Consider the following 16,644-nt stretch of genomic DNA (forward strand, 5'->3'; position numbering starts at 1 on the left):
CCTGGCCTGCCCACCTCCCGCTTGGGGCGGCAATTTGTCTCCTTTTGAACCCCTTGCCCCCAACGGGTTTCCCCCTTTGATTCTCGGTGCTGAGGCTTCCCCCTGCTTTGAAATGCAAACCCGCCTCGGCTGGGGCTGCGGGTGGCCCCGGGCTATAAAAGGCCTGGGTGGGGCGGGCGGCGGCGGGCGGGCAGCGCAGGTGAGCCGTGGCTGGTCCTCGGGGCGCCCGGCAGCCGCGGCTCCAGGGCCCAGCATGCGCGGGGGGCCCCGCGGCCACCATGTACGTGGGCTATGTGCTGGACAAGGACTCTCCCGTGTACCCCGGCCCTGCCAGGCCCCCCAGCCTCGGCCTGGGCCCCCAGGCCTACGGTCCCCCGGCCCCACACCCTGCACCCCCGCAGTACCCCGACTTCGCCAGCTACACTCACGTGGAGCCGCCCCCCGCGCCCCCTCCGGCCTGGGGCGCGCCCTTTCCTGCGCCCAAGGACGACTGGACGGCGGCCTACGGCCCTGGGCCTGCGGCCCCAGCGGCCAACCCAGCCCCGCTGGCATTCGGGCCCCCTCCGGACTTTAGCCCGGTGCCCGCACCCCCCGGGCCGGGCCCGGGCCTCCTGGCGCAGCCCCTGGGCGGCGCGGGCGCCCCGTCCTCCCCGGGGGCGCAGCGGCGGACGCCCTACGAGTGGATGCGTCGCAGCGTGGCGGCCGGAGGCGGCGGCGGCAGCGGTAAGACCCCAGCGGGAGCCCCGGGGCCCCGGCCGGCACCCCGGCCTTGGCAGGTGCCGGCGGCCCAGGCCGGCCCTGGCCTGGCTTGGTCGCTCTTGCCCAGAACCGTGCTGTGGGGGAGGGGGGGGGGTGGCCCACGGAACCCTCCTGGATAGACAAGGAAACCGAGCCGGCGAAGAAACGGTGCGGGCTGGGCACGGCCAGGCGGATCGAAGAGGCAAGCCCTGGACTAAGATCGCAGGCCTTCCCAGGCTTCGAGCAGCGGGGACCAGGGTTGCTTCTTCTCCCGCCCCAGGAGGGGCTGCAAGCCCACCCAGAGGCCCCTCCGCCACCGCGTGAGCGAGCGTGGTCACGTCCGTGCTGGGCCCTGCCGGGGCCTGCGGTGAAGGGACAAGGCCCGATCCTCCCTGTGGTTAGTGAGGGGTTAGGGTCTGCACCTAGCCTAGGCGGGGCCCTCTCTGAACTCTTGACCCCAGGGGGAGGGGCAGCCGGAGCAGTTGGGAAGGTGGCTACTGTTTGGCTCGAGCCTGTGAACCTCTTGCCCCCAGGCAGGCCTCTCTGATCCACTCTCTTCAAAGGCCGGGGAAGGGGGCAGGACAAAGGCTCAGCTTTAATGAGGGGCGGCTTGACCTTTATGGGCCCCCCCCCTTTGTCATGTAACAGGCTGTGTCTCAGCTCAGTAGTGACTCCTGCTGGCTGGGAAGTGAACAGGACACTCCATTGTCCAGATTGTGTTCTTCTTGTTCTGACAAAGACCACCTGGCCTTGGGGGCGGGAAGCTGGCCTGCTCCTCCTTTGATGTGGGTCTCCTCCCTTCCTCCTCCCCCACCCTTGCAGCTGCAGCAAGCCGGGGACACTTCCCTCACCTCCTCTGTCTCCTCACCCCCACCTTCCACGGTACCCACGTACTCCTGGGCTGATGCTGAGGGGGTGGTCAGTAGACAGTCTCTGACTGTGCCCTGAATCTCCTTGGAAGTACGTTTCCTGACTGCATCCAGGGAGATGCAGGTCACCAGCTCTGCTACTCGTTTAACGCTATGATTTCACCTACTTGAAAATGGAGAGACTATGGCACTGAGAAATTCATCATTTGCCCAAGGCCACATAACCCTTCACTAGGAGGGCTGGGATTTGAACTCAGGTTAATTAACAACCATACTTGTGTTCTAATCCCCTACCCAACCAGTTCCCAGAAGATGAGTCATTTTTTTCTGGGTCTAGCTTTTACTTTTGGTGAAATAGGAGAGGAACAAGGTTATATGGCTTGTCGTGAGTTACAGACTCTGGAGAACTCAGGAAGTCCCCATTTTCCCCCAGGGGGAAGGTTCCAGAGGCCTCCAGAGGCTTTGCAAATGTTCTGGGAATAAGAATAATGCCACATTTGAGGGTCTGAGAGGAGGTGAGGGCCTTGCCCACGGCACCCTGCGAGCTAGGGCTGGGAAGCCTAGAGTAGTAAGCTGCCTTTCCTCTTCCACCTGTCTCCTGCTGATGGGAAGGCACCCTGTGGGAAGGCCTTCAGGGGGCCATGCTGGGGGTTGGAGGATGGAGCATTGCAGGCTGTGTGATGTCAGACAAGTCACATTGCCTCTCTAGCACGAGAGCTGTATATCCCAGCAGCCTGTCTGCTCAGATCATGTGACTGTTACTACTGGTGTTTCCAAAGTGGAGACCATACTTTTCCCCTCAGTTTCTCTCTTGGGGTTGAGAAGGCATAGGTTCTGGTGTAATGCTGCTGCCTGGGACAGCTGAGAGAAGTCACTTCATGTCACTGCTCCCCAGCTCCCAGTGATACTGCCTACCTGTTCTTCAGGCTGCTGAGCCCCTTGTGTTTTAGACTATTTGAACAGTTAGAAAGAAGATATATGAATGGAAATTGAGGTCCAGAGACTGCAAGGCAGGCTGATTGGGGTAGATGGATGTTGGCTTCTTTTCTGTGGTTCTATAATGAACTCCCATGTACCTTCCTGAGCTCGGAAGATGATCCAACCCCCATGTCTGGGCCTCATCTCCCTCCCCTGCCTCATCCTGGGCCACTCCATTTGGCCACTCGGCCTTCCTTGAGTTCTTTGGGCTTGTCAAGGCTTGCTTCAGATGCACCTGTGGTTCCTTCTTCCAGCAACGTTTTTCCTCTTGATTCCTTGAATGCCTGGCTCGTTCTTACCCTCCAGATCATAGTTTAATAGTCACCTCCATGATCCCCAAATTAGACAATTCCATGTCCGCTGATCATCTTTTCCACGTTCCCCTTATAGCACTAACTCCAATTCCAATTTACTCTCATACTTGCATGTATGTTTGAATGGTATCTATACCCAAGTGCCTCAGAGGCATGTCTGATCTGCTATTGTGCCAGGGTACAAAGTGCAGTGTGTGGATCTAGCAAGTGCTCTATGCATTTTATGAATGAACCAACTGGGCAGTGTAAGGGACAGGAAATGCCTGTGGGAGGACAGAGGGGAGGAAGATCTTGGTTTCCACATTTGCTTCTGGGGTCACTACCTGGAGATTGGACCCATGACTGCACAGGCAGCAGATTGGGCTAGTAGTGGAAGCAACCTCCTCACCATATTGGCACAGTGCTCCTGACTCACCTGGGGAGTTGAGTTGCTGAGGCTGGGGCTGAGACTTGTCTCTGTTCTATGCAGGAAGGGGTAAGGGAGAGCCTAGTGGGCCTCAGCTAGGCTGTGGTCCCCAGTCCAAGTGAGTGGTATTACCTGATGGGAGCCAAGTAGGAGTGGCCAGCAGGGGCTGTGTTGAGTTCTCTTACCTCCCTGTTTTCACACATGTCAGCATCCAGTGGCAGGGCTGCCGTCACCCCTCTGGTAGGCTCAGCCTAACTCCATGTGACCCAACCACCCATCAGGGTAGCTGAGGATTTACAGGTGTTCACACAGATTACAAGACTTGTACTGCAGGGCTTAGGTTCTAGCCCAATTCCTTCATTTCTCAGATGGGGAAACTAAGGCACATGGAGAAGGCCCTGTCTCTTAGTCCATTGCCACAGTCACTAACCTGATCCCTTACCCTCAGCCTCCCAAGGATGCTCCTGCTATCTTCTATACCACTGCTAAACTTACCAAGGCCCCCCCCTGCTCAAGAGGATCCCTTAGTTCCCCACCGGGGTGGAATGGTTACTTCACTGGAAAAATCTAGCCCTATTCTACAGCATTCAGAGCCCGCTTTGGAAGTAGTCCCAACACAGTGCTGAGACACTGTCTCTCTACTTAGCTTGGACATCAGCCATGATGCTCACTAGGGACAGGTAAGAACCAGGCTGGGGAGTCTCGGATCTGGGGTTACAGTTCCATTAGTGGCTGTGAAGCCCTAAAGCACAGGAACTTGGACCATTTCTGAGAGCTGCGTTTTTCTCCTTTGTAGCATTAGAACACCTTGAAGCTTGCACACAGGTGGTAGATGCCTCTACTGTCACACCTCACACCTCTTGCCTTCCCAGTCTGGGCCTATGACCTGGCCTGCCCTCCTTTCTCTTGTATCTTCACTAGTTCAAATGCTGCTCCATCTCTGAAGGAAGCCCTGCTTCATTCTTCTCTCTGCTGCAAGTTCTCTTCGGGCTATTGTTTTAGCAACACGTATCAATTATTATCTACTTTGAATTTCTGTCAGCTGCTGTCTGTTATTCCTTTGAGGACCTACCATGACTTGCACATAGTAGGAGCTCATGATAAAACTAATGAATGGCACTGGCAGAAGTTCTACGACATAGCAGGGACTGTGCCAAGAGCTTTTCTTGGTAACCTCGCTTGTCTCATAATAGCTCCAAGAGGTGTAAGGATATTAATGAGCTCAGTTTACAAATGAAACTGACAAGGCTCAGAGAGGTAAGGTATCCTGCCCAAGCTTACACGGCTAGGGAATGACAGCGTGTGGTTAGGGCCAGAGTCCACAGCCCACTGAGCCTCTGTCTAATGAATCAGCACACTCTCCAGGACTCAGCCTGAGCCCCCTCCCCCTTCCATGTGGTTCCAGCCCCAGGTGGGGAAAGGAGGCCAGCCAGGGAGGATATGAGGGACTGGGTGTGGGACAAGGGAGGGCTCACAGCAGGGCTGTTTAAAGTTGGTTCTCAAGGCAGAAGCTCCACTTGACACCTCAGCTCTCAGATGTAGCTGGGAAGAGGAATGACCTAGTTAGAAAGAAGGTGGCAGGAGGCTTTTTTTGGTTGAAGGTTGTTCCCCTCTCTATCCCTTTAGCGCTAGTAGATTTTGCTGCTTGGAGCCCAGGGGATTGCTCTGCAGGGGCAAAGGCATTGCTAGCAGCAGGGCCTGCTTTTCAGTGGACAGTCCGGTGTCTTCACAGCTGGCCTCTCAGGCTTCTGTCTTGGCGATCCATAAGCAATAATTACACGTAAGAGTTGGAGCCATCATGTTTACATGCCAAATACTCTCTGTGCCTCCTCTCCCCTAACCCCTACTTCAGAGCAAAGAAGGAACCAGCTGTGGATTGCTGCTTTATGCTCAGTATCTTCCTATGCCCTCTTGCTGCTCTTGTATTCAGCCCAGCCCCTCTTCTGGAGGACCTAGTAGCCCTCTAGCCTCATCTTGTGCCTTCTTACCCATCCATTCATTCTTCATCCATCCATCCATTCACGTACCCCTTCATCCATCTCCTTCCATCTGTCCATTCATTCAACCATTCATTCATCCATCAATTCATTCATCCATCCATCCATTCATCCATTCATTTACCCATTCATCCATCTTCCATCTGTCCACCAATCCATCCTTCCAGTCTTTCAGCCTTTCATTTATCCATCAATTCATTCATTCATTCATTCATACATACATCCACCTATTTACCGTTACTCATTCATATATTCTTTATTCAGAAGGCAGACAGGACTGTTCTGTTCTGTGCCAAAGATTTTTCTAGGTGCTGGAGACTATGATTGAATAAGTCTGGTGGCATTTATCCATAAAGAGCTGGCACTGGACCCTCACCCTGCTCCCCCCTGCCTGAGGGCTTTTGCACAGGATATTGCCTCTTTTGGATGGTACTTCCTCATTCACAACATGGAAGTTTCCTTCTCAAGTCTAAAGTCTTGACTTAGGTGCCACCCTTCAAGAGACACCTCCCCAAAGCTGAGTAAACATTTCTCCTCCACTTGGTCAGTCTCAGCAGCAATTTACCAGCTTCCCATCATACTCCTGATCACAACTGGTAATTATTTCATTCATGTTTGTTTTTCACCACATCCTCTCTCATAAAAGGGGGGACTATCAAGTGGCACAAATCATCTAACATAGTCATGACAACATGAGCTGCCATAAGCTGCCATGCTGGGTTCCAGACCCCAGAATGGCACACTGCAAGACCACACTGAAGCCCAGTGAGCAGTGGGGATGGAGATAGAGCTATCAGCCCAAGAGATGCAAGTTTTTTTTTTCAGGCGCAGCCCTGAGCTGAGAGTTCCCTGCAGACAAACACAGATAGCAGGTGCAAGAACAGTCAGCCCTGCAGCTCTACAGCACAGCATGGTTAGGTGCCTGGAGGTAACCCAGCAGTGCTGTCCAATAGAACTTCTTGCCATCATGAAAGTACAATCAGCACACATGCCAGCTGATACTTGGAATATTGCCAACAAACAGAATTTTACATAATTGACTTTTACGTGATTTAATGAGTTAATTTTATGTGATTGAATTAATTTCTATTTAAATATCCATGTGTGGCTAATTGTGAGTTGGACAGCACAGGAAGGTTCTTCTCAGAGGTCATAGAATGGGCTCATTTTCAGAAAACTCCTGAATGTCCCATTGAGAAATCTTTGTGCCTCTTTTGACTCCTTTATTTCGGTAGTATCATCATCACTATCATCAGAGTCTTCATTTTATTCATTCTAGAGCTTGCTTTTATTAACTACCTCATCAAATAGATAATCACACCCATCTCTATAACCGCCACAGAAAGGAAGGATTCACATTTTCATTTTACAGATAAGTAAACTGGGATTCAAAGAGGTCAAGTAGTGTGTTTTGTGACAGTCTCCTGGCACATGGCCAGCATGGGCTAAGACTTTTAGGTCCCTCTAACTCCAAAGTTCCTCCTGGGTCATCTGCAGACCTTGATGCAGAAGGTAGAGCATGGGGTAGATGCAGGGTGGCCTTGGAGGAAGAGGGCCCAGTGGTGGCAGAGGTCTCTGACTAGGAAGGAGGGAAGTGGTAGGGAGGAGGAGGAGAAGCTTGGCCAAGGCTGCTGGGCTCCCTCATAAGGTGGCCTGGCCATCGGCCCCACCCTCACCCCCAGACAACCTCAGAGCTTGAATGAGGAGCCAGGATAAAGCAGCCTGGGGTTGTACCTCACCAAGATGAAGACCAATCCTGGGCCCAACAGGAAGCCCCAGAGCACTTACAATCATGGAACCTGAGGCAGAGATCTGACCCACTGAGGAGGATGCAGGCGGGAAACAGACTCACACTGGAGAGCAAGATACCAGCTCTCCCCACTCCCAGGCCAGGACGTTTTGTGTCCTGCTGGGACATTCCTTCCCAAGGGACCTCTCCAGTATCCATTTCTGCAAATAGCTCAGGACTGCTTTCTGGGTTCATAGCTCTTTTCTTTTTTTCTTTTATTTTTGTCAATCTTGGGTCTTGAACGCTGGACCTAGGTGCTCTTCAGCTCAAGGCTAGCTCTCTACCACCTGAGCCACAGCACCACTTCTGTTTTTCTGGTGGCTAATTGGAGATAACGGTCTCACGATGCTGGGCACGGGTGACTCACGCCTGTAACCTGGCTACTCAGGAGGCTGAGATCTGAGGATCGTGATTCAAAGCCAGCCCAGGCAGGAAAGTCTGTGAGACTTATCTCCAGTAAACCACCAGAAAACCGGAAGAGGCCTTGTGGCTCAAGTGGTAGAGCACTAGCCTTGAGCTGAAGAGCTGAGGAACAGCGCCCAGGCCCAGAGTTCAAGCCCCACAACTGATTAAAAAAAAAAAAGTTTCACAGACTTCCCTGCATGGGCTGACTTTGAACCGCCCTTGGTGGAGAGGGGGGTGACCCTGGAAAGATCTCAGCCAGAAGGTGGCCAGCGCTCTGGAGTAGAACAGCGAGTCAGGTCTCTGGTGCTTCCTGGGTCTCTTCTATCCATCCTACCCGCTTCTTTGTCTGTGGGTGCTTCTGCCACCTCCACAAAGAATATAACAGTCTGTCTGGACCTATTTTGCTCATATGGAAAAAGGAGGAGCTCCTTGGAGTAAATTCTGTTGCTCCTTGGAGTAAATTCTCCTTCCCTGAACTCTCTCCCAGCAAAGGCTCCATGCTCTGGTCCCCAGACTGGCACCACAGATATAAGTGAATGCCCCTGTTTTTCCTGCTGTTCGTGAGGCCCAGACTGGCACCACAGATATAAGTGAATGCCCCCGTTTTTCCTGCTGTTCGTGAGGATGTGTGGGGACCACCCTCCTGGTAACAGGCTGCTGGGATGGTGAGCACTGAGGGGGCTTTAAGACAGGGCTCAGCAGCTGCCCAGCATTTACAAGTGCCAACGAACCTTGGAGTTGACCCCTGACTTTCTCTACTAGAGAAACTGAGGCCTAGAGACAAGGGACTTTCAAGACCACACACAGAAATAGAACCAGGATCCTTGCTTCTAGTTGGAATTTCTTCGAGATGCCAGGGAGATGAGGATGCAGTTGTCTTGGAGCCTGGTGATGTGTATTGGTAACACAACCTGTGTGTGTGCACCCCTGTGTGCATGTATGCATGTGTGTGCTTGTGTGTATGGATGCTTTGTGTGCTGGAACTAGTAGAAGGTCTTGATGCATAGCCATTTGGGGATGGCCCTGTGGTCTACTCACCAACAGCCAGAGCTGTCATCCCTCAGAGTCACAAGCACACTGGAAGAGGCAAAGGAGCTAACACAGAGGCCAGTGGGGGGTCTTGGAGCCATTCACCCTCCCTGTAGAGAGGCCACAGCCTAGACAGGAGCTCTGCTGCCGTCCACTGGCTCCAGCTGGGCAGGCCCGGTGTCTAGACACTCAGACTGGGAAGTCAGCCTTGGGATTCTTTCAGTAATAATAACAAACACAATCAGAGAATCAACAAACACTGGGAAGTTCATGATTCCAAGTTGGAAAGGATATTATAAACAAATGGTCTCATCCAACACACCACCCATTACACTGTTCTACATCCTGGCATTCCTGCCAGGTGGCCATCTTGCCACTGTTGGAGAGGGGTAGGATGTGGCCCCTCCTGGGCAACTAGCACTGCCAGACATCCCCAGTGATCCTTCAGGCTGGAGATAATTCCAGGGGCCCTTTATTACATGATGGGTTCTAGTGTTGCACAGCTCTGGCTTTGATGGGTACACCACTCTGAGCCTCAGTTTTCTCATCTGTATAATAAGGGTAACATTTACACAATCTGATGGGTTGTTGAGAGACAACAAAATGAGGCTCAGATTGGTGAGGAAACTCTTAGGCCATACAGCTAGAAACAAGCTGCCCTATACAACCCCACAGATCTACTTGCTCAAACAACTATACACCAAGATCAACTAGAGAGCTAGTCAAGTATCAAATCCCAAGGGGCCATTTCAGCTCCACTGATTTCCCTACTGAAATCCAGGGCTGGAACTTTTGCTTCAGAAAAGCCCTAAGACTGATGGCTAGTCTCTCCAAGCCATGGACCTGTCCCTAACCAGGGTACATAAGACTTGGAGGTGGGGCGTTTGCTGCCTCCCGTGGCAGCCTAATACACAGGGGCATCCTGAAGCCCGAGCAGAGGCAGGTCACTCACTTGGGTGGGTAGTTGATCCTCCATGCCCAGCCTGGAGGGCCTGGGGGCTCCTAACTTCCCCTCCTACCTACTCATCCTGGCAGCTGGCCCTGAAGTTACTCATTAGGTGGTTAGGAGTGGCTTGCTTCTCATCAGACACCTGTTACAGGAGCCTGGACTTCCCCCTTAGCCCAGTGTCCCAAGAGCCTGTAAATCATTCATCCAGGCCCTCTCCCCACCCTGCTGCTCTCACGCACCACCCTGACCCCCCCTTCTGGGGTACCAAGGTGACACAGGTGCTCTGAGGTGGGAAATAGGTAGGATGGCTCAGGCAATCACTCTGAATAGAGTTGAGCCTGGAGCACAGGACTCTTGACTGTTATTAAAAATATAATTCATCGCTGGGCACTGGTGGCTTATACCTATAATCCTAGCTATGCAGGAGGCTGAGATCTGAGGATTGTGATTCAAAGCCAGCCCAGGCAGGAAAGTCCATGAGACTCTTCTCTCCAATAAACCACTCAGAAAACTGGAAGTGGTGCTGTGCTCAAGTGGTAGAGTGCTTGCCATGAGCTGAAGAGCTGAGGGACAACGTTCAGGCCCAGAGTTCAAGCCCTATGACCAACAAAAAATTAAATTAAAATACATATATGTATATATATATATAATTCATAGCCAGGGTGCCAGTGGCTCATGCCTGTATTCCTAGATACTCAGAGGCTGGGTGCTAAGGATCATAGTTGAAGCTACCCTTGGGCAGGAAAGGCTATTAGCCTCTTGTCTCCAATTAACCACCAAAGTTCAAGAAGTAGAGCTGTGGCCCAAGTGGTTAAGTACTAGCCTTGAGCAAAAAAGCTCAAAGACAGTGCTCAGGCCCAAAGTTCAAGCCCCAGGATTGACTTAAAAATTAGAGAGAGAGACAGAGAGAGATATTTCACATCTACACACTGTAAAAATTTAAATATTCTAAGTCTCCCTCTTGCCTATAACTTTCTATCTCTAGCCTCCCTCTCCAAAGGAAGCTTCATCAACCTTAAAAAATAAAATAAAATAAAATAGGGCTGGGAAGGTGGCTCAGTGGTACAGTGCTTGCCTTGCATGCATGAGGCCCTGGCTTCAATTCCTCAGCACCACACAAGCAGAAAAAGCTGGAAGTGGCACTATAGCTCAAGTGGTAGAGCACTAGACTTGAGCTGAAGAGCTCAGGGACAGTGCTCAGGCCCAGAGTTCAAGCCCATGACCACCACCACCACCACCACCAAAATAATAATAATAATATACACAGAGCTACAGACAATATAGGATGCACAAATTGTGTATGTACGTGTGTCTGTCTGTCTGTCTTATACAAAAATAGTGGCCAACTTTTTACACCATTTGATATCTTGCTGTTATCAAATATCTTAGAGAAATTGCCCCATATTACACATCTGGAGTTTTATTAATTTCTTTTGAATGACTACCTCCCTGTGGATGTCCCTGTATCTTGTTTAGTCAGTACCCTTCATGGACACAGGTACATTATTTTTAGGCTTGTACTGGTGGGAGTGGCTACAGCTAAGGCAGCTGGCTGTGAGTCTACACCTGGAAGTGGGGTTCATGGGTCAAAAGCTCCGTGCTTGTTAAAAGAGGCTAGACGTTTCTAAAATGTTTCCCTGGACAGCATGTGGGACTCCCTGGTTTCTGGGCCACATAGAGAAACATTTTGTTCTCTGGAAGAACTGTTTTCATGGCAGTAAAATTGTGTTCTTTAAGCAACTGGGCCAGAGAGCAGTCAGCCACTGTGTTCTTAAGTCCACCATGGTCTCCAGAGCCAGAGAGAGGACACTGCGGCCTGAGGGCCACGTCTCCTCTGCAGCCTGGGCCAGGCCAGCACAGCATTATGCCACCACGCCCTGTCTCCGTCTAGTCCCACGCCCCTGGCATCCTGGAGAGGCACAGCAGGGGCTGGGATACCAGGTCTTAGTTTACATCACCACTCAGCTGGGTGGCCCCAGTTCCCTCAGTGAGACAACTAGACCGAAGCTCTGTGGCTCACGAGGCAGGCCAAAGGAGTGCCAGGTGCTGAGGGAAAGCTGCCTTCATGACTTGGCCTGGTACTGCTCAGGTGGAGACCTGCTGGGCAGGAAGTGTCATCCTCTCTCATCCTGCTCAGTCCTATCTCCTGGAGCGGCTTTAAGTTTCTGGGAACATGTTTTTCTTTTCTTTTTCTTTCTTTCTCTCTCCCTCCCTTCCTTCCTTCCTTCCTTCCTTCCTTCCTTCCTTCCTTCCTTCCTTCCTTCCTTCCTTCCTTCCTTCCTTCCTTCCTTCCTTCCTTTCTTTTGTTTTTGTTTTCTTTTTGGTGCCAGTACTGGGGCTTGAACTCAGGGTGTGGGTGCTGTCTTTGAGCTCTTTTGCTCAAGACTAGCACTGTACCACTTTGAGCCACAGCTTCACTGCTGGTTTTCTGGTGGTTCATTGGAAAAAAGAGTCTCATGGACTTTCCTGCCTTTGAGTTGGTTTTGAACCAGGATCATCAGATTTCAGCCTTATTTTCGGAGGGGGTGGGGGTTAAGATGTGGGGCTTGAACTCTGGGCCTGGGTGCTGTCCCTCAGTTCTTCAGCTCAAGGTGAGTGCTCTACCACAGCACCAGTTCCTGTTTTCTGGTAGTTTATTGGAGATAATAGTCTCTCGGACTTTTCCTGCCAGGGCTGGCTTTGAACCATGATCCTCAGCTCTTAGCCTCCTGAGTAACTTGGATTACAGGCATGAGCTACCAGCGCCCAGCTTCAGCCTTAAGTAGTTAGGATTCCAGGTGTGATCCATTGGCACCCAGTCCTGTAGGCATTTTTAAAGACTCCAGCTTGGGGCTGGGAAGGTGGCTCAGTGGTAGAGCGCTTGCCTCACATAGCATGAGGCCCTGGGTTCGATTCCTCAGCAGAAAAAGCCTAAAGTGGCACTATGGCTCAAGGGGTAGTGTGCTCACCTTGAGCTGAAGAGCTCAGGGACAGCGCCCAGGCCCAGAGTTCAAGCCCCATGACCGACAAAAAAAACCCACAAAAAACACTCCAGCTTGCAGTCTGTTCAAACCAACCATGCTGGGCTCCTGAGGGCTTGCCTTTACCCTGCCCTAACCCCACCTATCCCAAAAGTAGGGTGGAAGGGGAGCCTGCTCTCTAAGGCTGTTGTAATGCTTAGAGAATCCATCGCAGACTCAGTGGGCCTAAAATATGGCCAAACGAGGTGTGACTGGAGGGAGTAGAAAGAGCTGGGGGGTGGGGGGAGTTGTGGGGAGACCTGGCCTTAGGCAGGCTTGCACCTCCAGTGACCTTGACTCCACAGAGGGCTGAGCTGGAGGAGCTTGCCAGGTTCATGACATGGCCCTCTGATTCTCAGGGGACCATCCTGAACCACAGTCTCCTCATTGGTAAAATGGAAGAGGATGGAACGGAACTCCCTGGGCCTCTTCTAGCTGCGTCCCATTGAGCCAGTGGGCTGTTCAGTCACAGCCATGCTAGGTTCAGGAGGAGAGGTTGTTAGGCAGAGTTGTTTTTGAGCCAGGCTCGACATTTTCTAGGCCAAGGAGGGGCCCTATCTGGAGCCAAGGCCTGGTCAGTCCCTCCCTTGGCTTTGCTGGGGCCAGGCCTGGCCAAGAGCCGAAGCTGCCCCGTGCTGCGGGAGAGCAGACTGCGGTCACTGCCTAGGGAAGCGTCCAGCTCGGCGGTGCTGCTCTGGCAGGAAGCACCGGGGAAAGCCGCCCAGGAGCATCTGCTGTCTCCCATGTTGGCTCTCAAGGAGCTGGGCACGGGCTGCCAGGCTGCGGGGGCCTGGTACAGGCACAGCGACCAGTGTGGAGGGAGGCAGGGCTTCATCCAGGATGCTGGGGGGTGGCCAAGCTGGGGCCCAGGCTCAGGGAGGTGAGGTGGGGGAGGCTCTGTGATGATTCTGAGACTCCCCAAGTGCCGCTGGACGCATGTGCGCTGGCATGCCCCTCCTGTTTATAGCCACAAGCTCAGCTTTTTTGCAAAGGAAGCTGGTGTTTAGCCAGGCCCCCACACAAGCCCAAGCCAAACATGAGTCTCCAGACAGCCCTCCCCAGACAGGCCTCCGCTTCCAGCCCCTGACCTGCACCTCAGAGGGCCTCAAGCCCAGGTCTCAAGTCAGCTCTGGCTCAGCCTGAGCCCAGCCACTGCCTCTCCCTGCTGGGTGATTACAAGCCTCCTGTACCACCTCTTCCTTTCCCAGGCTGTTTCTATGCATCAGCCAAAGGAGCATGGAACCGTACCTCAGATGGCATGTCTGCTCCACTGAGAACCTTGTAATGGCTTCCATCTAGGACAGAGTAAACCCAGAATTTCTCCCCTTGTCTCCTGTTCCCATATTCCTTGCTTACCATCCCCACCTCCCTGTCAGCTTCCTCATTGTTTCTCAGTCAGATGGCAGACATGTTACTACCTCAGGGCCTTGGCATTTGCTGTTCCCTTAGCCAGAATCCTTCCCTTCAAGATATTCAAGTGCCTCCTTCCTCACCTCCTTCAATTCCTAGCTCCAATTTCTCTTCTCAGTGGGACTCTCAAGGGCTACTTTGTTTACACTTTGCTTTTGTTTGTTTTTAGATGAGCTCTCATTGTGTTGCCAGGCTGGTCTCCAACTTCTAGGCTCAGGCAATCCTCCCCTGGAGCCCACGCTTCAGGAGAGCAGAGATTTTTCTGCTCTGGGTGGAGGGTTGGGCAGAGCAGCCCCAGTTACCAATGCAGCCCTAGTGCCAGGTGTGGTGTCTTCTGAAGCACCCTGCAGGCTTGAGGGTCCACCAGCAGGCTCAGGACTTCCTGTCTGACATTGGGGCTAGCGTTTGGCCAAACTGGGGGTGCCAGCCCAGGACAGCTGCAGAATTCGTCTGCCTCTTGTCTAGCACAGGAGGGAACGGTAGTGGACCCCTTCAATCCTAGTCTGTTCCAGCCTGCCGGGTGTACTCTTCGTGGCTCTGGGGTCCATACTTATGATCTGGGGACCCCAAAGCCATCCATATCCACCTGGAGTCTCACACATACAGATCCCACCGGCATGTGTCCTGCTTTGTCCCCAGCTCCTGCTGGCTTACAGCTGGCTGCAGGGCTCAGCCAGAAAACTGGGTAACCCTCCCCCTCTCCCCTCCCATGCCATCAAGGACCCTCCTCCTCACACACTCCCCCCTCCCTCCTTTCTGCTTCCCAGGTAAGACTCGGACCAAGGACAAATACCGTGTGGTCTACACGGACCACCAGCGCCTGGAACTGGAGAAGGAGTTTCATTACAGCCGCTACATCACCATCCGGAGGAAGTCAGAGTTGGCCGCCAATCTGGGGCTCACTGAGCGGCAGGTATGTGTGGCTCCCACCTCAGCCCTGGTGTCTGGTTTTTGGGCTGCTCTGCAGATTTCAGAGCTCTGAGAGGGAGGATGGAGAGCAGGAGTCTCCCGATCATGGGCACAGCACAGAAGACCCCAGTGACTGCCAGGCAGCTTGGTGAACCTAGCTTTCCTGCCCTGCACAGGAGCAGGAGTCTGGCTCACCATAAGCTACATTGGCCATGGTCAGGGCTGGGGGTAACTGACAGGCAGGGCAGGAGTGGGGCCCAGGGCCCAGGTCCAGGGTGGAGAGCTCAGGCAGGCTCCCTTGAAGCCTTGGAGGAGGTTGGAGGGAGGCTAGGAGCAGGGTATCTGGGGAAGAAGAGAAAGCTCTAAACCAGGACAGAGTGCTTGAGATCCCTGAGGTCTCATGGCTGGAGCAGGGAGGAAGTCACCAACACCACCTGAGGTGGCGCCTGCCCCATGTCTGCTCTGTGATGCCACCTGTGGCCTGGCCCCTCACCCCCCACCCCCCATGTCTGCTCTGTGATGCCACAGGTGAAGATCTGGTTCCAGAACCGGCGGGCCAAGGAGCGCAAAGTGAACAAGAAGAAGCAGCAGCAGCCACCACCTCCACCCCAGCAGCTGCCCCCAGTACTGGCCAGCACCCCTGCGCCTGCTGGCGCACCTCTAGGAAGCCTGTGCCCCAACAACGCTGGCCTCCTGGGAGCCTCGTCCCCCATGTCTGTCAAGGAAGAATTTCTGCCTTAGCCTTTCCAGGCCTGGGGCTGGAGTCTGGGGGTTCAGGTGCTGGCAACTCAGCTTCTACTGGGTTCTAAGAGGCCTGGTGTGAGTACCAGCCTTGCCACTGACCTTTGGGGTCACCAGAGACAAGCCACCCATACATTCCTGAACCCCTTGACCTGTACCCTTGACTGTGCATGAGGTCTCAGACTCCTGGGGGTGTCTCAAGGCCCAGTGGCTGCAGGGGAGGAAAAGATAAGTTCCCAGGCCCTTCTCCTACTTCCCCAACAGATTCATGGGGTGAAATGGGGGTGGGGGGCTGCACTAGGGACCTGGCTGAACCTGGAGGTCGGGGATATGGGTCAGAGAAGATGGCATGCCCCCAGACCATCTGGAGGGGCCAGGGCAGGGGTGCGGTCAGCTCTGCCTTCTTCCTGCAGCCTTACCTGTATACCTACCCCATCCTGGCTGTTCTGACTCACTCCAGCTTGGAGGCTGACAGCACTGGGCCTGAGAGAGAGGCTCTACCACCATCTTTAGCTATTCCCCTGAACTCCCAGGAGGCCTCAGGACAGAGGGGAAGCTCCTGCTGGGAGAAGGAGTCAGAAGCTTCTACCACCAGCTGCCTGCCACTGGCTCCTAGCTCCCACTAAGCCGTCCATCATGACCCAGCAAGCCTGTTTCTATGGACCAAGTGGAACTTGCCACTGGACAAGTGTTACATAGACAGAGAGAGAGTGGAATCTCTTGGAAACAGCTTCAAGAATAAAAATTTCCCCCTTTAAAAAAATTAAAAACCACAACTGTATAAAATCATTATACATAACATTAAAGAAAAAAAAAAAAAAGAAGTGAAATTATCCTCCTCTTTCCCTAACAATTGTATATTTCCTTTCTGTTCTGTAGGCCTACAAGGTCACCTTCAAAATCCATTTAAAAGATCAAAACAGCACATGGTTAGAGAAAGTCTATGAGCCTGAGTAAATGAGAGTCTGCTTTGTAAGCAGCATCATCAGGCTCCATCTCTTGGTCTTTTGAAGTTTTAAATATTTCTAGTTCAGACAGTGGGATTCATCTGTCACCCTTTTGAGCCAGAAATGGCTGTCACCTGGAAGCATACAGTCCTTGCCACCCACAA

The 16,644-nt window shown here is 52.9% G+C and overlaps 1 protein-coding gene across 1 annotated transcript; it reads left to right on the forward strand.

Moving 5' to 3' along the window:
- The first annotated feature begins 209 nt into the window (after nt 1–209).
- On the forward strand, nt 210–16,268 carry Cdx1 (caudal type homeobox 1). Its single transcript, XM_042692150.1, has 3 exons — nt 210–723; nt 14,651–14,796; nt 15,321–16,268. The coding sequence occupies exons 1-3, from the start codon at nt 279–281 to the stop codon at nt 15,531–15,533; spliced, it is 804 nt and encodes a 267-aa protein (XP_042548084.1). The 5' UTR covers nt 210–278; the 3' UTR covers nt 15,534–16,268.
- Nucleotides 16,269–16,644: the final 376 nt, after the last annotated feature.

The sequence above is a fragment of the Dipodomys spectabilis genome, unplaced genomic scaffold, assembly GCF_019054845.1.
Source record: "Dipodomys spectabilis isolate Male_0828 unplaced genomic scaffold, ASM1905484v1 ptg000147l, whole genome shotgun sequence".
Taxonomy (NCBI): domain Eukaryota; kingdom Metazoa; phylum Chordata; class Mammalia; order Rodentia; family Heteromyidae; genus Dipodomys; species Dipodomys spectabilis.